Source organism: Eubalaena glacialis, chromosome 16, assembly GCF_028564815.1.
Source record: "Eubalaena glacialis isolate mEubGla1 chromosome 16, mEubGla1.1.hap2.+ XY, whole genome shotgun sequence".
NCBI lineage: Eukaryota > Metazoa > Chordata > Mammalia > Artiodactyla > Balaenidae > Eubalaena > Eubalaena glacialis.
Genome location: NC_083731.1, coordinates 86,063,388 through 86,086,949, shown reverse-complemented (window position 1 = coordinate 86,086,949; position 23,562 = coordinate 86,063,388). Strand labels below are relative to the sequence as shown.

Here is a 23,562-nt window from a genome sequence, read left to right as displayed (position 1 = left end):
TTTTTAATTTTCAGATTGTGAGCCATGCCTTTAGTGAAGAGGAACATCGAACCCCGGCACTTGTGCCGGGGAGCCCTGCCCGAGGGCATCCCCAGTGAGCTCGAGTGCGTGACCAACAGCACCCTGGCTGCCATCATACGCCAGCTGAGCAGTCTGAGTGAGTGCTCTGCCTCGGGGCTCCTTTCTTCTGATTGCCAGTGACCTGTTAACTTAACAAATTTAGCACACGGATTTCAACTCAGTAGTTATGTGATTGTCCAGAGAAGAGGCTGCAGCTTTGAAGGAGAGAGCCTCCCTCCCTCCCACCCTCCCTCTTGAATTTCCCAGCACGTAATCAGCTGTGGCCCCCTCACTGGTCTGGTGATACCAGCTTTGTGTGATGAAGTTAGCATTGACCAGTTCACAAGTTACTAGGTGCCACCAAATGTGTAGATTTAAAGTAGTGTTCATTTTTAAAAGCTTATTAAAAAGGAGGATAAAATAATTGGCATTTTAAAAAACGTGAATTATGCATTAAACTTGGACAGGGCTAATTTCTTTTCAGTGTAATGAATTGAAAACTAGGTCACACCTGTGATATGCCCGGCGTTAGAATAGAGGCTCAATACATGTTTGTTGGTTGAATAATATTCCAGATGAATCAAAGAATCAAGCCCCGAGCTAGTGAGACTTGCTGATTTTAACCTACTAAAGGTTAAAATGCAGGTATTGACTTCCAAATTGAGGTCAGCAGATGAGTTGATGGTTACATGTATGCAGTGCCATGTACACATTGTATACACAGATTATAGAAATATAAGCAAACACAAGCATAAGGAAGAGAGGACTCCCTGTTATTCTAATTTTGAACATTAATATGAAATACCCAAGAAATATTCCATTTCTTAAGACTCAAATATGCATGAAAATGCTTTTCCTTCAAAGCTTTTTGAAGTTGCAGTCTTTCTCCCTAACTTTTACATTTACGTCGTGATCTTATTTTCTCACTTCGTCCCACTCCTTTTCGGTTTAGATGGTTCACACTGCATTTTGGATGACAGGTTTTCACAGTTAAACTTTCAGAACCTCTGTTAATAACGAGAAAATCCTCCATGAAATTTCACATCCTGGCCGCGTCAAGCAGGGGAGAGTGGTTTTATAAAAAAACTCAAGTGCTTTTATTTGTTTTGAAGAAGAAACACTATGGATGAGTTTTTTTTTTTTCTTTAAAAGAATTGTAGCACATCATTATTGATATATTTTCGATATATTATGTCTATAATCATTGGCTAAACAAAAGTAATTTGGAAATTGCTTAAAATGTGCTTCAAAATAGATTTCTTCTGGAATCTGAACTAATTATAATTGATTTTTGGTAGTGGTTGTTGGTAAAATGTATAAATTCATATAATTACAGGAGGATACCTTGTAAATTATTGAAGGGTGAAAGTATTTCTGTGTGCATTCATGTATTTCCGTAAGAATTTTTTTTAGTCTCTTGTTTTTTTATGGCTGAAACGTCTATTGGCATAAGGTCTAAGTGATGAAAACCAACATGAACTGTTAAGGTTTTAACAATCACACCATGTCTCACGCACAGTGTTACATCAGCGGTGCCTGCTTGGCCACAGTCTCTTCTAAGTGAAACTACCCGCAGGGTGCGTTTTGTTCTGTAGAGTCCGTGTGTAGGCAGAATGATCACAGCCCTTCTGCGGACGTCTGCATCCTCACCCTGGGTACCCGCAGATGTGCTGTGTGACTGGGCAAGGGGAGGATTAAGGCTGCTTGTCAGCTCACCTCACGAGAAGGAGGTTAGTTATCCTGGGCTGTCTGGAGGGCCCCGTGTAATCCCGGGGTCCTTTAAGTGGGAGGAAGGAGTGTCAGAGTGATAGCATGTGAGAAGGATCCATCAACCGTTGCTGGCTCCGAAGACAGGAGAAGAGGCCACAAGCCAAGGAGTGCAGGTGGCCTCTGTACGTTGCGAAAGGCCGGGAACTGGACTTTCCCCTGGGGCCCCCAGAGGGAACAGAGCTCTGCCAGGGCCTGGGTTTCAGCCCAGTGGTAACATTTCACACGTCTGATCTCTAGAGCTGTAAGATGGTAATTTTGTGTTGTTTTAATCCACTGAAGTTGTGAAAATTCGTTACAGCAGCAGTAGGAAACAGTGCACCACTGGAGCCGTGGTGACGTTTTGTACACACATCCTGCTCTAGCCTCATGAGTGGACCAGGCATGGGTCCTGGCCTCAAGGACAGTCCACCCCAGTCGGCCTGCTTCAGCCCTGATTCTCTGCTAGAATCACGGGGGGAGCTTGAACAGAAGATGCTAGGAATCGCTGCAGGGATGGTGATCGGGGTGACCTACGAAGTCAGATGCTGCGTGTCTGGATCGAAAAGCCTGTCTGGGCCAGTCCTGTTCTGCCGGGAAGTTTGAACTAAGACACAGCGCGTGTGCTCGTTTATCGTGGGATCTGCCGCTGGGGTGTGGTCCAGGACCGAGAGGGCCCGGTGGCCATCGCAGGCCTGCATTGTTATTGCGGGGGGTGGAGGGAGGCTGCAAGGAGCTAGAGGAAGCCAGCGGGCGAAGAAAGACAGGTGGGCGCGGAGAGAGAAACAGGCGCGGGGCACGAGCGAGGCCCCGGGCCAGCGAGGCGGGAGGGTGGCACTGATGGCCCTACGCCCAGTCAAGGAGCCGCGTGGCCGGCTCACGGCAGACCCTCACAGGTGCCCAGGTGCCCCGTGCTCGCCCCCCAGGGAGGACGGGGGCGTGAGAGCCAAGCGTGCAACTTCAGAAAACGAGGATGGTTGTTAATTGGTGGTGGAGCTGCGAATTACTGATAACCAGTGATTTATTTATTCCTGTTTATTCACTCGGTGCTCCTCTAGGTGCAGCATATACAGCAAATAAAGTCAACTGGGTCCCTACTTAGAAGTTACAAAAGCATATATAATTGACGTCAATATGGTCATACAATAGGCAACTTGCAGTTATGACCTGCCATAACTCTTGCACATGATGAGGGACATCTACATTTTGGGTGAATCTTTAGTTTTTGTAGGTTTTTTCCCACTGAGTAGAAATATAGGAGATGAGAAAAGGTATATGCAAAAAAAATTTTATGATCTAAAATTGTTAAGGAAAATAAGAATTTAAAAGAATGTTTATAAATCAATAAAACTGTTTTTTTCTTTTTTTTTTCCTGGGCATAAATAGATTTCTTTTTTAAATTTTTTATTGGAGTATAGTTGCTTTACAATGCTGTGCTACTTTCTGCTGTACAGCAAAGTAAATCAGCCATACATATACATATATCCCCTCCTTTTGGATTTCCTTCCCACTTAGGTCACCACAGAGCATTGAGTAGAGTTTTTGTGTTGTCTTCTAATTTTCTAATCATTCATCAGTTATTTTTAAAGTGAAGTTTCAGGAAAGTATGAGTCTGTCATATTAAAATTCATCTATTACTGAGGATTAATTTTCAAGATAAAGTCAAAACGGAGTCTATTTTTTTATTCCTTTGAGTTTCTGACCGTCATTCAGTAGGATCCTGCCCACCCTGCCCCCAGCGCCTCCACCCGCAGATTAGGACAGGTGATGTACAGTCATCTGAACTTCCTATAAGTGATACAGAGGGAGGCTAGACTTTGTCTACAAATGCCATCTTGGGGGAATCCCAAGGGGAGCTTTAGGGGTTTGCCTTGACCCTAGAGTGGTCGTACCTGCCTGAGCAGCAGACTTGCCCTGGGAGACTTGTCCTCCTGCCGTAATCCGGAGTAACTAATTCTCTAGTGGGTCTGAGGAAGGAAGAACAGAGCAAGGGGCCAGAAGGAATTTCTTTGGTCTTTTCCAAAAAGGAAGACTAGCAATTGAGGGCCCGATTCACCAGGTCGTTCTGATTCTCATCACATCTGTGGGGGAACAGTTCAGGGTCATGAGGGTTTAAATAACTTTACATCAGACAAGAGAACCTGGTCCTGGTACCAAATAGGCCTTTGAAGCCCCGGTGACTCTGCGTAACTTTGGGGAAATCTTTAGGTTTTTACCAGTTACGGTGCTCCCACTACATCCAAACTAGACGCTTGATGTTAAAGGGCCAGAAATTTTGTCAGAATTAGATATTTCCCAGGCTTTTCAGGGAATTGTTTGTTTTCAATGAAAAAATATTGCTTATTGGTATTGAGTATAAGAACAGTCATAGAAATGAAGAAGAGGAAATTTGTAACTTGAACAGCCTTATAATTAGAGAAGAAGTATCAAAAGCTTTCAAAGCTTTGTCCAATAAAATAAAAAATTCGTGTTTAGTAGTTTTCAGATTTTTTTCCTTTGAGTGTTACTAACTTCTAATATGAGTGACGGTGTGGGGAGGGGAGTGGGAGGGAGAAGGAAAGCCACTTTTTAAAGTGGTTTTGGTTAATAGTGTGTTACTTGGCCTGTTGGCCATCTGTATGTCTTTTATGGAAAAATGTCTGTTCAGGTCTTCTGCCCATTTTTTGATTGGGTTGGTTGTTTGTTTTGATATTGAGTTGTATGAGCTGCCTGTATATTTTGGATAATAGTCCCTTGTCAGTCATATCATTTGTAAATATTTTCTCTTACTCCATAGATTGTCTCTTCATTTTGTCAGTGGTTTCTTTTGCTGTGCAAAAGCTTTTAAGTTTAATTAGGTCCCATTTGTTTATTTTTGCTCTTGTTTCTTTTGCCTTAGGAGACAGATAAAAAAAATTTCTGTGATTTATGTCAAAGAGTGTTCTGCCTATGTTCTCTTCTAGGAGTTTTATGGTTTCACATCTTACAATTAGGTCTTTAATCCATTTTGAGTTTATTTTTGTATATGGTGGGAGGAAATGTTCTAGTCTCATTCTTTTACATGCAGCTGTCCAGTTTTCCCAGCACCACTTGTTGAAGAGACTGTCTTCTCTACATTGTATATTCTTGCCTCCTTTATTGTAGATTAACTGACCATAAGTGTGTGGGTTTATTTCTGGGCTGTTTATTCTGTTCCATTGATCTATGTGTTTATTTTTGTGCTGGTACCATGCAGTTTTGATTACTGTAGCTTTGTAGTATAGTCTGAAGTCTGGGAGGGTGATAGATCCAGCTTTGCTAATTATTAGACAAATGCAAATCAAAACAATGAGATATCACCTCACACTTATCAGAATGGCCATCATCAAAAAGTCTACAAATAACAAATGTCAGTGAGGATATGTACACTGTTGGTGGGAACGTATCAATAAATTGGTGAATCACTATGGAAAACAGTATGGAGGTTCCTCAAAAAACTAAAAATAGAACTACCATATGACCCAGCACTTCCACTCCTGGGTTTATATCCAGAAAAAATGAAAACACTAACTTGAAAACATACATGCACCCCAGTGTTCATAGCAGCACTATTTACTACAGCCAAGACATGGAAGCAACCTAAATGTCCATTGACAGAGGAATGGATAAAGAAGATGTGGTACATATATACAGTGGAATATTACTGAGCCATAAAAAAGAATGAAATTCTACCATTTGCAGCAATATGGATGGACCTAGAGAATATTATACTTAGTGAAATAAGTCAGTCAGAAAAAGATACTGTATATCACTTATATGTGGAATCTAAAAAATAAATAAATGTATCTAGCAAAACAGAGACTCACAGATATAGAAAACAAGCTAGTGGTTACTAGTGGGGTAACCACTGGGAGGGGCAAGACAGGGGTATGGGATTAAGAGATACAGACTGCTACGTATAAAATAGATAAACAACAAGGATATATTGTACAGCACAGGGAATTACAGCCATTATTTTGTAATAACTTTTAATGGAGTATATAATCTGTAAAAATACTGAATCACTATACTGTATACCTGAAGCTAAAATAATATTGTAAATCAACTCTACTTCATTGAAAAAAAATTAATGTGTCGCTTGGTTTTCCAGTAATGGAATATTGATATACTTTTCTTCAAATAATGACAGTTTAGTGTAGCAATTAACATTAAATCAGGAGTGCTTTGTCATCATTTTCCTTGATTAATTATCTGAGTGCTCTTGTTCTTATCAACTAGTTGCTCAATTAAAATTACAGTGTCTTGCAATCAAATTCCTACTGATATTATAATGTAATTTTAATATAATTTGCTTTAAAAAGGAAATAGGGCATTTGTGCCAAGGATGACGCAAATCCATTTCAATACCTCCCAGGCTGGTTTCCACTTCTTTCACTTCGTTCTTGTGATTATAGCTGTCTTCATTTTCCTTTCTTAAGAGTATGTCACAAGGAAAGGAGTTAGACCTTAGGTGCCTCCCCTGCCCCCAAGTTTTTGGTTATATTTGATGGTACTAATAAGATCATGTAGAGAACTTAGCACAGGACAACACAAAGGAAAAAAATTACAAATTTTTTTATTAATCAGCAGAAATCATTGATAATGCTTTGTATATATCATTATAAAAATGATACCTCATACATATGGTTTTGTAGCCTATACTCACTTGTATATAGTAAACATCTTTGTTGATTCTTCTAAGACACATTTTTAATAGCTAGAGATTACTGTGTTATATTGATACAGTATCATTAACCATTATCTTGCTGTTGGGATGTACGTATGTTTCTTTGTCAAGGAGGCACTGTCATAATTCTTGTATAAAACTGGTACATACGTCGCTAGTTTTCTTGGCACCTTTTTTTTTTTTTTTAAGATTTCTTACATCTTATAGGTCATCAGACTTCCTCACAAAGAGCTAAGATTGTTCTTACAAATGGTATAAAATTTTGAGACTCCATTAATTTTAAACGTGAGTCTCTGAAAAAAAGTTATTACAAAATCTATTTTCTATTAATTTCTACATTGAGTACTTGTATAAATGAGAAGGAAATTCTGTTTTCTTCTCAGATTTTAGTTAGTGATTATTATTTGTATTGCTACTCCTTATGGTATGTGTTATGTCTCGTATCAAACCAAATGCCAGATCGTCATAAAAATGCTTCCTTGAGGGCTTGCAGTGTAATACATCTGCTTTATGTAATTGGATCTGAAATTCAGGGTTGTATTAATTGATTATATCAAGTACAGTTCTAGTCAGAATAGAGATTTAAGTATTTTGAAGGCATGCACTGAATAGATTTCTTGGATGTTTTTAGCCAAATGGGATTTTTGAAATGAAAGGGAAGATTTAAACACAGTATATGCAAGAAATAGATCACAAGTTCATTTCCATGCAGGTTAAGGCTGGGTTGAGGTACTTTAAGAGAAAACCTATGAACGTAGTGGACAGAGTTGACTGGAAGAAACAGCACGAATTCTTTTTTTTTTTTAATTTTTATTTATTTATTTATTTATTTATGGCTGTGTTGGGTCTTCGTTTCTGTGCGAGGGCTTTCTCTAGCTGCGGCAAGCGGGGGCCACTCTTCATCGCGGTGCACGGGCCTCTCACTATCGAGGCCTCTCTTGTTGCGGAACACAGGCTCCAGACGCGCAGGCTCAGTAGTTGTGGCTCACGGGCCTAGCTGCTCTGCGGCATGTGGGATCTTCCCAGACCAGGGCTCGAACCCGTGTCCCCTGCATTGGCAGGCAGATTCTCAACCACTGCGCCACCAGGGAAACCCCAGCACGAATTCTTTAAAGTTTACTGCTTCAATCTGAGATAAGTATTTGCATTACTTGTGGATAAAAATAGGAAGCCAGTGAAGAGAGGTAAGAGTAATGTGTACTTAGGAAAGTATAAGGCACAACTCTGTCAGCCGTAGAAGAACTGGAGGTGAGTATAATAAGAGTCCCCCGCAAAGGCAGGGCTGTTGGGAATCCAAGCACTTACCGCCCCACCTGGAACATCGGAAACACTTCCTTAACAGAAGAAATGATGAGGGGGCCGTTTCTCACTTCTCCTTGCCCTGACCGGGTTGCGACATGACAGGATTTAAGTGTAGACTAATTCTCCAGGGCACAGGTGGAGAGCTAGCCACGTCCCAATTGTTCAGTCAAGCCTGCCATCAAACCTCTCTGCTTTTATCATCGGTATTCTTCCCATTTCATGAGTTCATAGGCTTATGGTAACGTGTCTTCAGTGACTTACAGGTGTCTTTCTGATGGTTGTGATTTACACTGTTACTATCATCTAAAAACTTTGAGGGAAGATTTTCAAGGATTTTACTGTTGTTTTCTACAGTTGTCCTAACCGGTCACTCTCCTCTCAGGTCCACGACTGTGATTACCAGCCTCCCGAGTTCAGTCGTGTCCCTCCTTGACGCAGCACCTTTCACAGGAGTAAACATTGTCTACTTCATTCTTGACTAGTCTTCTACACACGTCGTCCAGCAAAAAATTAAAACAGGAGACACATGGGAAAGGAGAAAAGCATGACTCAATTAAGAGAAAGAGAAGTTAGTAGAAACAGGATCCACAGATGACTCCAGCCCGGCGTTTCAGGAACTTAGAAGCCGCTCCCGCCTGCATAACAGGAAAAGAGCTCAACAAACCGAAATCCACCAGCTTCTCTTAGATCCATCAGAGAACTGAGGTCACAGGACAAACCGCTGCCCCAAAATTTGGAAAGACAGGCAGATTGTGAGAATCGCCACTTACCAGGATATAGAAATTTTGAACAACACTCCCAGCCAGTCTGACCTAATTGACCTTTACAGAACACTAAACTCCCACCTGTAGAATACACATTCTTCTAATGTTCAGTTCACATGGAATGTTCCTCAAGATGGGACATATGCTTAGCCAGAAAATAATACATTTGGAAAGGTTGATACCATAAAGAGTATGGTGTTAATGAGAAAATAATTATAATAACCTTTTTAGATAATTCTCACATATTGGAAAATCAAGCAGTAGCTTCTAAAATAACTCCTTGGGTCAAAGAAGAAATCAAAAAGGAAATTGCAAACTGTCTCTAACTGTGTGGGTAATGAACACACAAAATCACCAGTGTATTTGTGGGATTAACGTAAAGAGGTGCCTAGAGGGAAATTTGTACCTTTCAATGCTTATATCAGAAAAGAAGAGAGATGTAAAATCACGAGCATTCCCCTGGTGAGCACTCAGGGTTGCTCGGCAGTCCTGCTGTAACTCCTTCGCTAATTAGTTTCCCCGTCACTGGGAAAGTAAAAGCATTCAGGGGAGGACCAAACACCTCCCTCCTGCCAGCTCAGCCCTCTGATCTGCTGTGCACCAGCGCGTCCTGCCCACCCTGCTCTACAGTGCTGACCCCAGGACTCACTCCAGGACTGGGTTAAGCTCCGTCTTTCCCGTGTCCTCCACCCCACCCCCGTCCGCATCATTCCTACCGAATGTTAACATACTGAGAAATCACCCTCAGGTCATCCTCTCCCCGTCACCCCATTTCTTGCTCCCTTCACAGCAAGCTTCCTGGAAAGAACCATTCCTGCCTTTACTCCCCTCCTTGTCTCTTGTCCCCACTGAAGTTCTGTCGCATCTCAGTTCCTGAGACTGCGCTTGTCAGTGTCACCCACAGTGACGCCCACGTTGCGAAGTCCGGTGCTCAGTCTCGGGCGTGTGGCCTGATGCCTGAGCGCCATTCGACCCCTGATAACTCCCTCCCGTCCTGGAGGGCTTCCTTACCTGCCTCGGGCCGGCACCCTTGGGGTGTCTGTCGCCGCACGAGCTCTTCTGTGTTCGTCTCCTTCCGTGCTCCTCCCGTCCTGCACCTGTTGGACGGCCCCAGGGTGTGGCCACAAGCCCTCCCCTGCTCCCGGTCCCCAGGCCGCCTCATCCGCCCGTGGCCCGATACCACCTTCACGCTGACGGCTTCCAAACGTACGACCTCTCCCCAGACCTCAAACTTGTGTGTACAGCTGCTTACGGAAGCATCTCAAGTGCAACGTGATTTTCTTCTCTCTTCCCCCCCATATATCTTAGCAGATGGGGGCTCTGCTCTTCCAGCCGCCGTGGTCTTTCCCTTCTGTCTTCCTGCATCTTCACAGTGTGTACTGAATCCGCACACCTGCTGCCACCTCTGCTGCCGCAGTTCTGGTCCCAGCTGCCCCAGCCCCGCTGTACGGGGGCCCTGCGTGACCTGCCCGCCCCACTCTGGTCCCCCCACCGCAAGGGAAGGGCATCCCTTTCTCTGTCCTCCGCCGCCGCTCACCCGCCACCCACTCGCCTCCTCCCTGACGCTGTCCTCACCTGCAGCCTGTCTCGTGCCCCCTCACCTCCAGCCACTGTCCGCCCAAACGTCACCTTCTCAGAGAGGCCTTTTGTGACCACCTGAGTGTCACCCACTTCCTACCATATTCTCTTGCAGTTTTGTTTTCTTCATACCACTTGTCATGTGATGGATTGTCTGTTTGTTTATGGTCTGTGTGGTATTGTCTGTATATAATAAAAGCTGTGTTCATTGCTGTATGTCTTCAAGTGACTAAGATAGTGCCTGGTACACAGTGGGTGTTTGATACATATTTGCTGAATAAGCTGAAAATGCATAACAATCAACATCTGTTATCTTAGTTCTTATAAAATGCTTAGAGAGAGTATTGTAAACAAGTATACAAAAAAGTTCACTGTAGTTAACTATGCGTGACATTTTTTACTTTTTATTGTTCTGAGTTTTGCAAATTTTCTACTATGAGCTTGTTTTACTTTTGTATACCCACAAAGACATTTCAAAGAATCAGGCTGTACACTATGTTGTTGTTGTTGTTTTTTAACTTTTATACTTACTTATAAATACAACAAAGACAAAAGAAATGAGTGTTAGCAGTTGCTGTCTTAGATTGGACTTTGGGCCGTTTTTCCTATTGTTTACGTTTCCATATTTTCTACATTTCTTATAAGCATGGATTACTTTCATAGTAGGAAAAAAGTGGAACTTTAAAAAGGAAAAAAAATAACTTAGGGCCCAATAATTATGACATTATTTTATGGAATTCAGAAGCAGTTGGACTTTATTACAGACACTGTAATAAATTTATTTATTTTTATTTTTATTTTTTTTCACACACACTGTATTTTATTTTTACAAGAGATAAATAGACTGACACCAAGCACTGTACATGGATGACCACAACAAAAGCAACAATGATTGCAATTACCAAACATGAAACACACTCATACTATGTCATAATATTGACATTCAGTCCAGTAATCCTCCACTGCAACAGCTCCTTTACTTTGCAGTGAAAATTGATTTGTATATTCTTTGCCTCTGAGTTCTTGTGGGATTTTTTCTTTTTTTAAATTCAACCAGAAAGTCACAAAAATTATACTCATCCTCATCAGTTCACTCAGTCCCATGTAATTAATTTTTTTTTTTCATCTTGATCTTTTGTTAGCACTTTTATGAGCTCATCAGTTTTTCATTAGAGTTCTGAAAATGCTTATTCATTCAGTTCAGCAGTACAGTCAGGTACCAGAAACCTGTACTTGTCAGAGTCTTTTCCATGAATTTCCTGAAGATGAAACCCTTTTATAGGAACATATTTACAAAAGCATCAGAGTACACCCAGAACTGTCTGTAAATGACAAAAGACTTAAAAATGACCACGGTTAAAGATTGGATGAAAGTTCATAATAATGCAGTTGACAAGAAAATTAGTTATTTCTGAGATATACATTTTAAAGTAATAACTAGGATTATGACTTATAACATTATACCAGAACATATAAGATTTTTAGAAATTTCATGTAATGTCTGAAACATTTATATTAACATATTTCCATACAAATAACCCAATGAAAGTTTAGTATTAGTTGTTTTGTTTGTTTGTTTATACTGCAGGTTCTTATTAGTCATCAATTTTATACACATCAGTGTATACATGTCAATCCCAATCGCCCAATTCAGCACACCACTATCCCCACCCCACCGCAGTTTTCCCCCCTTGGTGTCCATATGTCTGTTCTCTACATCTGTGTCTCAACTTCTGCCCTGCAAACCGGCTCATCTGTACCATTTTTCTAGGTTCCACATACATGCGTTAATATACAATATTTGTTTTTCTCTTTCTGACTTACTTCACTCTGTATGACAGTCTCTAGATTCATCCACGTCTCAACAAATGACTCAATTTCGTTCCTTTTTATGGCTGAGTAATATTCCATTGTATATATGTACCACAACTTCTTTATCCATTCGTCTGTTGATGGGCATTTAGGTTGCTTCCATGACCTGGCTATTGTAAATAGTGCTGCAATGAACATTCGGGTGCATGTTTCTTTTTGAATTACAGTTTTCTCAGGGTATATGCCCAGTAGTGGGATTGCTGGGTCATATGGTAATTCTATTTTTAGTTTTTTAAGGAACCTCCATATTGTTCTCCATAGTGGCTGTATCAATTTACATTCCCACCAACAGTGCAAGAGGGTTCCCTTTTCTCCACACCCTCTCCAGCATTTGTTGTTTGTAGATTTTCTGATGATGCCCATTCTAATTGGTGTGAGGTGATACCTCATTGTAGTTTTGATTTGCATTTCTCTAATAATTAGTGATGTTGAGCATCTTTTCATGTGCTTCTTGGCCGTCTGTATGTCTTCTTTGGAGAAATGTCTATTTAGGTCTTCTGCCCATTTTTGGATTGGGGTGTTTGTTTCTTTAATATTGAGCTGAATGAGCTGTTTATATATTTTGGAGATTAATCCTTTGTCCGTTGATTCGTTTGCAAATATTTTCTCCCATTCTGAGGGTTGTCTTTTCATCTTGTTTATGGTTTCCTTTGCTGTGCAAAGGCTTTGAAGTTTCATTAGGTCCCATTTGTTTATTTTTGTTTTTATTTCCATTACTCTAGGAGGTGGATCAAAAAAGATCTTGCTGTGATTTATGTCAAAGAGTGTTCTTCCTATGTTTTCCTCTAAGAGTTTTATAGTGTCCAGTCTTACATTTAGGTCTGTAATCCATTTTGAGTTTATTTTTGTGTATGGTGTTAGGGAGTATTCTAATTTCATTCTTTTACATGTAGCTGTCCAGTTTTCCCAGCACCACTTATTGAAGAGACTGTCTTTTCTCCATCGTATATCTTTGCCTCCTTTGTCATAGATTAGTTGACCATAGGTGCGTGGGTTTATCTCTGGGCTTTCTATCTTGTTCCATTGATCTATGTTTCTGTTTTTGTGCCAGTACCATATTGTCTTGATTACTGTAGCTTTGTAGTATAGTCTGAAGTCAGGGAGTCTGATTCCTCCAGCTCCGTTTTTTTCCCTCAAGACTGCTTTGGCTATTCGGGGTCTTTTGTGTCTCCATACAAATTTTAAGATGATTTTTTCTAGCTCCGTAAAAAATGCCATTGGTAATTTGATAGGGATTGCATTGAATCTGTAGATTGCTTTGGGTAGTATAGTCATTTTCACAATGTTGATTCTTCCAATCCAAGAACATGGTATATCTCTCCATCTGTTGGTATCATCTTTAATTTCTTTCATCAGTGTCTTATAGTTTTCTGCGTACAGGTCTTTTGTCTCCCTAGGTAGGTTTATTCCTAGGTATTTTATTCTTTTTGTTGCAATGGTAAATGGGAGTGTTTCCATAATTTCTCTTTCAGATTTTTCATCATTAGTGTATAGGAATGCAAGAGATTTCTGTGCATTAATTTTGTATCCTGCAACTTTACCATATTCATTAATTAGCTCTAGCAGTTTTCTGGTGGCAGTTTTAGGATTCTCTATGTATAGTATCATGTCATCTGCAAACAGTGACAGTTTTACTTCTTCTTTTCCAATTTGTATTCCTTTTATTTCTTTTTCTTCTCTGATTGCCGTGGCTAGGACTTCCAGAACTATGTTGAATAATAGTGGTGAGAGTGGACATCCTTGTCTCGTTCCTGATCTTAGAGGAAATGCTTTCAGTTTTTCACCGTTGAGAATGATGTTTGCTGTGGGTTTGTCATATATGGCCTTTATTATGTTGAGGTAGGTTCCCTCTATGCCTACTTTCTGGAGAGTTTTTATCATAAATGGATGTTGAATTTTGTCAAAGGCTTTTTCTGCATCTATTGAGATGATCATATGGTTTTTATTCTTCAATTTGTTAATATGATGTATCACATTGATTGATTTGCATATATTGAAGAATCCTTGCATCCCTGGGATAAATCCCACTTGATCGTGGTGTATGATCCTTTTAATGTGTTGTTGGATTCTGTTTGCTAGTATTTTGTTGAGGATTTTTGCATCTATATTCATCAGTGATATTGGTCTGTAATTTTCTTTTTTTGTAGTGTCTTTGTCTGGTTTTGGTATCAGGGTGATGGTGGCCTCATAGAATGAGTTTGGGAGTGTTCCTTCCTCTGCAATTTTTTGGAAGAGTTTGAGAAGGATAGGTGTTAGCTCTTCTCTAAATGTTTGATAGAATTCACCTGTGAAGCCATCTGGTCCTGGACTTTTGTTTGTTGGAAGATTTTTAATCACAGTTTCAATTTCATTACTTGTGATTGGTCTGTTCATATTTTCTGCTTCTTCCTGGTTCAGTCTTGGAAGGTTATACCTTTCTAAGAATTTGTCCATTTCTTCCAGGTTGTCCATTTTATTGGCATAAAGTTGCTTGTAGTAGTCTCTTAGGATGCTTTGTATTTCTGCGGTGTCTGTTGTAACTTCTCCTTTTTCATTTCTGATTTTATTGATTTGAGTCCTCTCCCTCTTTTTCTTGATGAGTCTGGCTAATGGCTTATCAATTTTGTTTATCTTCTCAAAGAACCAGCTGTTAGTTTTATTGATCTTTGCTATTGTTTTCTTTGTTTCTATTTCATTTATTTCTGCTCTGATCTTTATGATTTCTTTCCTTCTGCTAACTTTGGGTTTTGTTTGTTCTTCTTTCTCTAGTTTCTTTAGGTGTAAGGTTAGATTGTTTACTTGAGATTTTTCTTGTTTCTTTAGGTAGGCTTGTATAGCTATAAACTTCCCTCTTAGAACTGCTTTTGCAGCATCCCATAGGTTTTGGGTTGTCGTGTTTTCATTGTCATTTGTCTCTAGGTATTTTTTGATTTCCTCTTTGATTTCTTCAGTAATCTCTTGGTTATTTAGTAACGTATTGTTTAGCCTCCATGTGTTTGTGTTTTTTATGCTTTTTCCCCTGTAATTCATTTCTAATCTCATAGCGTTGTGGTCAGAAAAGATGCTTGATATGATTTCAATTTTCTTAAATTTACTGAGGCTTGATTTGTGACCCAAGATGTGATCTATCCTGGAGAATGTTCCGTGCGCACTTGAGAAGAACGTGTAATCTGCTGTTTTTGGATGGAATGTCCTATAAATATCAATTAAATCTATCTGGTCTATTGTGTCATTTAAAGCTTCTGTTTCCTTATTTATTTTCATTTTGGATGATCTGTCCATTGGTGTAAGTGAGGTGTTAAAGTCCCCCACTATTATTGTGTTACTATCAATTTCCTCTTTTATAGCTGTTAGCAATTGCCTTATGTAATGAGGTGCTCCTATGTTGGGTGCATATATATTTATAATTGTTATATCTTCTTCTTGGATTGATCCCTTGATCATTATGTAGTGTCCTTCCTTGTCTCTTGTAACATTCTTTATTTTAAAGTCTATTTTATCTGATATGAGTATAGCTACTCCAGCTTTCTTTTGATTTCCATTTGCATGGAATATCTTTTTCCATCCCCTCACTTTCAGTCTGTATGTGTCCCTAGGTCTAAAGTGGGTCTCTTGTAGACAGCATATATATAGGTCTTGTTTTTGTATCCATTCAGCAAGCCTGTGTCTTTTGGCTGGAGCATTTAATCCATTCACGTTTAAGGTAATTATCGATATGTATGTTCCTATGACCATTTTCTTAATTGTTTTGGGTTTGTTTTTGTAGGTCCTTTTCTTCTCTTGTGTTTCCCACTTAGAGAAGTTCCTTTAACATTTGTTGTAGAGCTGGTTTGGTGGTGCTGAATTCTCTTAGCTTTTGCTTGTCTGTAAAGCTTTTGATTTCTCCATCAAATCTAAATGAGATCCTTGCCGGGTAGAGTAATCTTGGTTGTAGGTTCTTCCCTTTCATCACTTGAAGTATATCATGCCACTCCCTTCTGGCTTGTAGAGTTTCTGCTGAGAAATCAGCTGTTAACCTTATGGGAGTTCCCTTGTATGTTATTTGTCGTTTTTCCCTTGCTGCTTTCAATAATTTTTCTTTGTCTTTAATTTTTGCCACTTTGATTACTATGTGTCTCGGCGTGCTTCTCCTTGGGTTTATCCTGTATGGGACTCTCTGCGCTTCCTGGACTTGGGTGGCTATTTCCTTTCCCATGTTAGGGAAGTTTTCGACTATAATCGCTTCAAATATTTTCTCTGGTCCTTTCTCTCTCTCTTCTCCTTCTGGGACCCCTATAATGCGAATGTTGTTGCGTTTAATGTTGTCCCAGAGGTCTCTTAGGCTGTCTTCATTTCTTTTCATTCTTTTTTCTTTAGTCTGTTCCGCAGCAGTGAATTCCACCATTCTGTCTTCCAGGTCACTTATCCGTTCTTCTGCCTCAGTTATTCTACTATTGATTCCTTCTAGTGTAGTTTTCATTTCAGTTATTGTATTGGTCATCTCTGTTTGTTTGTTCTTTAATTCTTCTAGGTCTTTGTTAATCATTTCTTGCATCTTCTCAATCTTTGCCTCCATTCTTATTCCGAGGTCCTGGATCATCTTCACTATCATTATTCTGAATTCTTTTTCTGGAAGGTTCCCTATCTCCACTTCATTTAGTTGTTTTTCTGGGGTTTTTTCTTGTTCCTTCATCTGGTATATAGCCCTCTGCCTTTTCATCTTGTCTATCTTTCTGTAAATGTGGTTTCTGTTCCACAGGCTGCAGGACTGTAGTTTTTCTTGCTTCTGCTGTCTGCCCTCTGGTGGTTGAGGCTATCTAAGAGGCTTGATGGGAGGCTCTGGTGGTGGGTAGAGCTGACTGTTGCTGTGGTGGTCAGAGCTCAGTAAAACTTTAATCCACTTGACTGTTGCTGGGTGGGGCTGGGTTCCCTCCCTGTTGGTTGTTTTGCCTGAGGCAACCCAACACTGGAGCCTACCCGGGCTCTTTGCTGGGGCTAATGGCAGACTCTGGGAGGGCTCACACCAAGGAGTACTTCCCAGAACCTCCGCTGCCAGTGTCCTTGTCCCCACGGTGAAACAGAGCCAGCCCCCGCCTCTGCAGGAGACCCCCCAACACCAGCAGTTATGTCTGGTTCAGTCTCCCCCAGGGTCACTGCTCCTTCCCCTGGGTCCCGATGCACACACTATTTTGTGTACGCCCTCCAAGAGTGGGTTCTCTGTTTCCCCAGTCCTGTCGAAGTCCTGCAATCAATTCCCACTAGGCTTCAAAGTCTGATTCTCTATGAATTCCTCCTCCCGTTGCCGGACCCCCAGGTTGGGAAGCCTGACGTGGGGCTCAGAACGTTCACTCCAGTGGGTGGACTTCTGTGGTATAAGTGCTCGCCAGTCTGTGAGTCACCCACCCAGCAGTTATGGGATTTGATTTTACTCTGATTGCGCCCCTCCTACCGTCTCGCTGTGGCTTCTCCTCTGTCCTTGGACGTGGGGTATCCTCCTTGGTGAAGTCCAGTGTCTTCCTGTCGATGATTGTCCAGCAGCCAGTTGTGATTCTGGTGCTCTCGCAAGAGGGAGTGAGAGCACGTCCTTCTACTCCGCCATCTTGGTTAATCCTCTAAATTTATTTTTTAATTTTTAATTTTGAAATGATTTCAGACTTACAAAATGGTCAAAAAGAGTACGAAGAATTCTCAAACTTTCACCCATATATTATTTTACCTCATCTTTTCTTTTTCTCAGAAATTCCTCTCTTTTCCTCCTGCCCTGCTTTCCCCTCTGTCCCCTCCTGTGTCTCTGTGTGTACATACATGCATACACATACATACGTAGTTTTCATATATACAAACATATATCTGTTTCTATCTTTCTCCTTTAATCTGGAGCAGTTCTCAGTCTGTCTGGACTTTTATGACTTGACATCTTGACATTTTAAGGGGAACCAGCCATGGTTTTATGGACCATTCCTTGGTCTGTATCTCCTGATGCTCCCTCATGACTAGATTTAAGATGTTCTCAGGACTGTCGCAGAGGGTTGACACCTCCTACTCAGGGCATTTTATCTGGAAGCACACGTTACTGGCTTGTCCCGTAACTGCCGCCGTGAACTCTGATTGCTTGGTTAACATTTTGTCTGTGGGTTTCTCTACTGTAAAGCTTTATCCCCTATGTAATTAGTAAGTATCTTATGGGGAGACACGTTGAGACTATGTTCTGTCCTGTTCCCAGACACTTTGAGATTATGTTCTATCCCGGTTCTACCCAGTGGTCTTAGCATCCATGGATGATTCTTGGCCAAAGCACTTATTATTGGGGTGGTTACAGAATGGTGATTTTTGTCATTCCCTAATTTCTTCTACATTTATTATTTGGAACTCTGATGTAAGTGCTTTCACTCCTTTCCCTGTTATTATTCATTCATTTGTTTATTTACAACAGTATGGACTCATGGACTCTTAGTCCATGGGCTATAAGCGTCATCTTGATTATTTGTCTTAGTACTCACATTTTCCCAGACTTGGCCAGTGGGACCCTTTCATGCTGGTTCCTGTGTCCTTTTGACGTGTCCCCACCACTCTCTGAATACTTCTTTACTTTTTTTGAAAAGCACACCAAGATATTCTAAGCGCATCTTGTACTTTTTCACCCTCATCCCTAGAATCAGTCATTTTTTCAAGGAGCCTCGTTCCTTTTAGTGGAAAATGGAAAGCCAAAATCGTGACGAACCCAAGATCAAGGTGCTAGGTGTACGGATTAAAATTTCTGAAGGACCTCGTTATGACTGGCTCCTTGTTTCGCAGAAAGGACTCTCACAGACACGCTGATTGTTTCCCGAAAATCCTAAATACAACGGAAAATCCACACATAATTTCGATGCTTTGGCAGTTGGGAGGCACAGTTCGCGACCTGACACGCTTGGACATAAGCTCACGGTGGTGCTAATAAATCTGTAAATGGATTCTTTGTCAGTAAAGAATGAATAAATGGTGCTTACCTCTGTGTGGTCTTTAATTCAATTCAGAATTATTTTAGTTTAGCTATTATTGGACTTGCCACTGGAAGAGTGAGTACAATTAAGCTTTTCGAATAAGTTGCAGTTTGCAAAACTGAATGCTGTAATTGCAACACTTCATTCTTGTTCATCGGAAAATATAGTTCTTCCATTTCCTTCTCTTTAGTCACTTGTCAGCTTTCAGCAGCTGGAAAAGATTAAGTATGCAAGTCTTTAATTTCTGTTTCTTTTTATAAATTGAGAACTTCCAATGGGAGTATAGTAGCAGTTGTATGTTTTTTTCAAATAAGGTTAAGCATGGAAGGTAGAGGGCCCGTGTTATTGACCCTTTTCAACTTACTTAGCATCTAGCAGAGTGTGCTTCTCAGCAGTGCTTGCTGTGCTTTGAGAACGCTGATGTCTCTTCTGCAAGAGGTTGTGCTGTATATGCCTGTATTCTTGGTGGTATACGCTGTCTCTCTTAGATTTCTGCAGAGTTGAAGGGAAAGGGGTTTTTTTGGAGTTGCACTGGAATTTTTTTTTTTTTTTTGTAACCATGAATGGGCAAGTAGAAAAACAATCAGTTGGTTCCATTTTGACTATGTCTGGCGTTCCAAATAAGCAACTGCTAGACCTGGATCTAAAGCATTCGGAACACGGTGCTTTGTCTACAGGTCATCCAGGTGAACGGGCAGGCATTTTCCCAAATGGGCTTCAGAAAACAGTATTTCTGAAAGGTGTTACTAGTGTTTCCAGGCCCAGTCAGTTTGAAAATGGGGTGTGCTAGGGGCTTCTCCTGCAGAATCCTGACACACACGAGTGTATTAAAGGTTGTAAGATGCCCTGAGGCATAGATACATGCTTAATCCTTCTGGTCCAGCATTTCCCAAACTTGCATGAGCAGGGAGCCCTTGTTGGCTGTGTCGTTGTTAACAAGAAGACACTGCTACAGGTTATGTGTTTTTATTCAAGAGATACTGAGCACGGGCTCAGCACAGACAGTGCAGAGATGCAATGCAGATGAGGCGTGGCTCACACCCTTAAAGAACTTCCATCAATAAAGACAAGAATAGGGGCATGTAATGCGTCCTGTGACTGAGGCGTCCTTTGGGTACAGTAAGTCCCTGACATACGAACGAGTCCTGTTCTGAGTGCGTTCGTAAGTCCAATTTGTTCATAAGTCCAACAAAACCTAGGTACCCAGCTAACACAGTTGGCTATATAGTGCTGTACTGTAATAGGTTTATAATACTTTTCACACAAATAACACATAAAAAACAAACACAAAAAATAAAACATTTTTAATCTTACAGTACAGTACCTTGAAAAGTACAGTAGTACCAGCCACATCATTGCTGCTTTTACACTTGCTTCCGGACATCCTGGACTTGAAATAAAGATACTGTACTACTGTACTCTATACGGTACTGCACAGTAAAGTACACAAAAGCACAACCACTTGTAGAGGATGCACGCACGTGACAGTGTACGCCAGACACGTGAACTAACTTACGTGACTGGACCTGGGAACGCATGTTCGTATCTTTGAAAGTTCGCAACTTGAAGGTTCGTATGTAGCGGACTTACTGTATTTGAGAACACAGAGAGGGGCCTCTGATCTCACAGACCCCAGTCTGCATCTTGAAGGATGGATTTTAAGTGTATGCATTTTTATTCGTTTATTCAAAACTCTTTTTGAGCACCTGTGATGAGCCAGGCACGCCCTAGACCTTGGCGACTGAAACAGCAGTGCACAGACCAGACCGGGGAGAGACCTCTTCTCCTGGATCGTATGTCCTAGTGGCAGGAGCCAGGCAGGAAACAGGGTGGATAAGTACGGGTGTGTAACTTATTACGTGGTGGTAAGTGCTCGGGAGAAAAATCCAGCACGGCAGGGACGGGCTGCGTGTGTGTGTGTTTACGTCTGTGAGTGTGGGCGGGAGGCGATGGCCGTTAGCTGTAGTTGCTGGAGAAAGCCTCCCTTAGAAGGTGACCTTGGCTCTAGACCTGGATGGCAGCAGTGGCCCAGGCAGGAGGGACAGGAGATGTGAGCCTGAGCGGGAGCGGGCGTGGCCGGCGCGGCTGAGCCTCAGCAGGGGCCGCGTGTGGTCCGCGTGGAGCGTGGGAGGGAGAGGAAAGCAGGGGAGGGGCCAGCGAGGCAGAGGAGCCGGACCACGTAGAACCTTCTGAGCCGTAACTGGCCTTCCGCTTCTTCTGAGCGAGGTGACAGTGCACGGATTCCAACCTGAGGAGGACTAACAGGGTCTGTGAGCAAGTGGGGCGGGTTTCGGCAGTGCGTTCTTCTGGAGCCCAGAAAAGGGGCAGAGCTGAGGTGCACAGGGCCTCCCGTGTCCTGCCGAGAGCCTTAGGGGTGGTGTTAGGCTGCTGGGCGCCATGCAGGATCGGCGCAGCAGCGGTGGGCTGCACGGATTTGAGGGTGGACGTCAATCCGGAGGCAGAAAGACAAAGCTGTTGATGTAATTTGGGCGAGAAACAAGGAGGGCCAGAGCCGAGGGGTTGGGGGCGTAAGGGGCCGAGGTTTGGTGTCAGTGGCCGTGGAGGGAGGGAGCTGTCACGGATGACTGTTCTCGCTTGGGCTTCGTTTGCGGTGGTCGGTGCCTTTCCACGTGGGGATGCACGCTTGAGTTAATGTGAACGTGAGTTCCTATGAGAACTTGTACTGGCTTTGAGATTCTTACAGGACATCCACGTGGAGATGTCTATGAGGTAATTAGATACACACGTCTCACTCAGGAAAGAGCTGACAAGGCAGCAAACAAACATTAACTCTGGACGCCACGTCTAGTTACAGTGTTTAAAAACATATGTAATTTGTGTGAAGACTTTTTATTGAACAGACCCCTCACCAGAGGAGATGTACAGATGGCAAACAAGCACATGAAAAGACGCTCCACGTCATATGTCATCGGGGAAGTGCACATTAAAACGAGATATCACTACACACCTATTAGAGTGGCAAAAATGCAAAACACTGACACCACCAAGTGCTGGTAAGGATGTGGAGCAACCGGAACTCTTGTTCATTGCCAGTGGGAATGCAGAATGGTACAGCCACTTTGAAAGACTGTTTAGCTGTTTCTTAAAGAGCTAAACATACTCGTACCATAGAATCTAGCAGTCATGCTCCTTGGTATTTACCCAAGTGAGTTGAAAACTTAGATCCACACAAAAAGCTGCACCCAAATGCTTATTCATAATCACCAAACACTGGAAGCAGCCAGGATGTCCTTCAGTAGGTGAACGGATAAATAAAACTGTGTTACATTTAGACAATGGGATGTTATTCAGTGATAAAAAGAAATGAGTTATCAGGCCATGAAAAGGCACGGAGGAACCTTAAGTGCATGTTACTGGGTGATAGAAGCCAATGTGAAAAGGTTCCATACTATATGATTCCAATCATATGACATTCTGGAAAAGGCAAAACTATGGAGACAGTAAAAGCAAGATCAGTGGTTGCCAAGATGGGGTGGGGTGAATAGCTGGAGCATAAAGGATTTTTAGGGCAATGAAACTACTCTGTATGATAACTATAATGGTGGATCCCCGTCATTATATATATATATGTCAAAGTCCATAGAATGTACTACACCAAGAGTGAACCCTAGTGTAGACTGTGGACTTCGGGTGATAATGGCATGTCAGTGTGGGTTCCTCAGTTATAATACATGTGCCATGTGGTACAGGATGCTGATAGCAGGGGAGGCTGTGTGTGTGGGGGGCAGGCGTTATATGGGAACTCTCTGCTTTCTGCCCAGTTTTTCAGTGAACCTAAAACTGTCTAAAAAATGAAGTCTAGTTAAAAAAAAAAAAAATAGTGGTATCTCTGTCCGGGGAGAGAGGATGCAGGCGTGCCTTGTACACTCGGTAGGCAGTTATTAAATGTTTGTTGAGTGAATAAAGGAATAGCGTTCGGATTTGGAAATTCATCGTAAGCAGATACTGATTCCTATCTTGCTTGTTAAACTTTCAGAAATGTTATTAATTACACTTTAAGAAAAATTGGGAAGTATGTCTAGCACTCACAAGCATGAAGAGGTGATCCATAGAGAAAAATTTAACTCAGAATTCAACATGTCGATTTTTAGGGAGGGCCAGAGTCAGCACTGTATATCTAGATTTTGAAATATGAAATAGAAGAAGTTAATGCCATTGGAAAGTTGTCGGCACCATATAAGATGTCTAACATTTCCGATTGTGAATGAGGTAAAATCCTGAGTTTAGAAAACAACACGATTTATTGAATTACCTTGGGAAGTAAAAGGAAACCATAGGTCCTGAGATGTTTATACATAAAGCATGCAAAATGAGAGAGTAGTTTTTTCTAAAGAAGTTTAATGGAAAGCAACTTGTGGGATAGCTCATGTAACAATCAAGTAAAAATTCTATACTATTTGGGGGCATTTTAAAATTCTACAACTTTGGGTCAGTCTCAGATATGTGTGAATATTCCTAATAAATTTTGAAAAATTCTACAGGCCTTTGACTGTGATACTTTATTTTTGTGATCATTTGCACAAAACCCCACGTGTTGAGATCGGAGTTTGGCTTGGGTGAGAATGTGGGTTCTGACCAGGTGGCCTTCCCCATG

General features: G+C 41.5%; 1 protein-coding gene across 3 annotated transcripts in view; it reads left to right on the top strand.

Moving 5' to 3' along the window:
- Window positions 1-23,562, top strand: part of WASF3 (WASP family member 3) — a 106,432-nt gene that overhangs the window by 59,552 nt on the left and 23,318 nt on the right. For all 3 annotated transcript variants that reach the window (XM_061170965.1, XM_061170964.1, XM_061170963.1), the window contains exon 3: window positions 15-157. In XM_061170965.1, coding sequence (XP_061026948.1) covers window positions 25-157 — 133 coding nt within the window. In that variant the 5' untranslated portion in view covers window positions 15-24. The remainder of the gene's footprint in view (window positions 1-14; window positions 158-23,562) is intronic.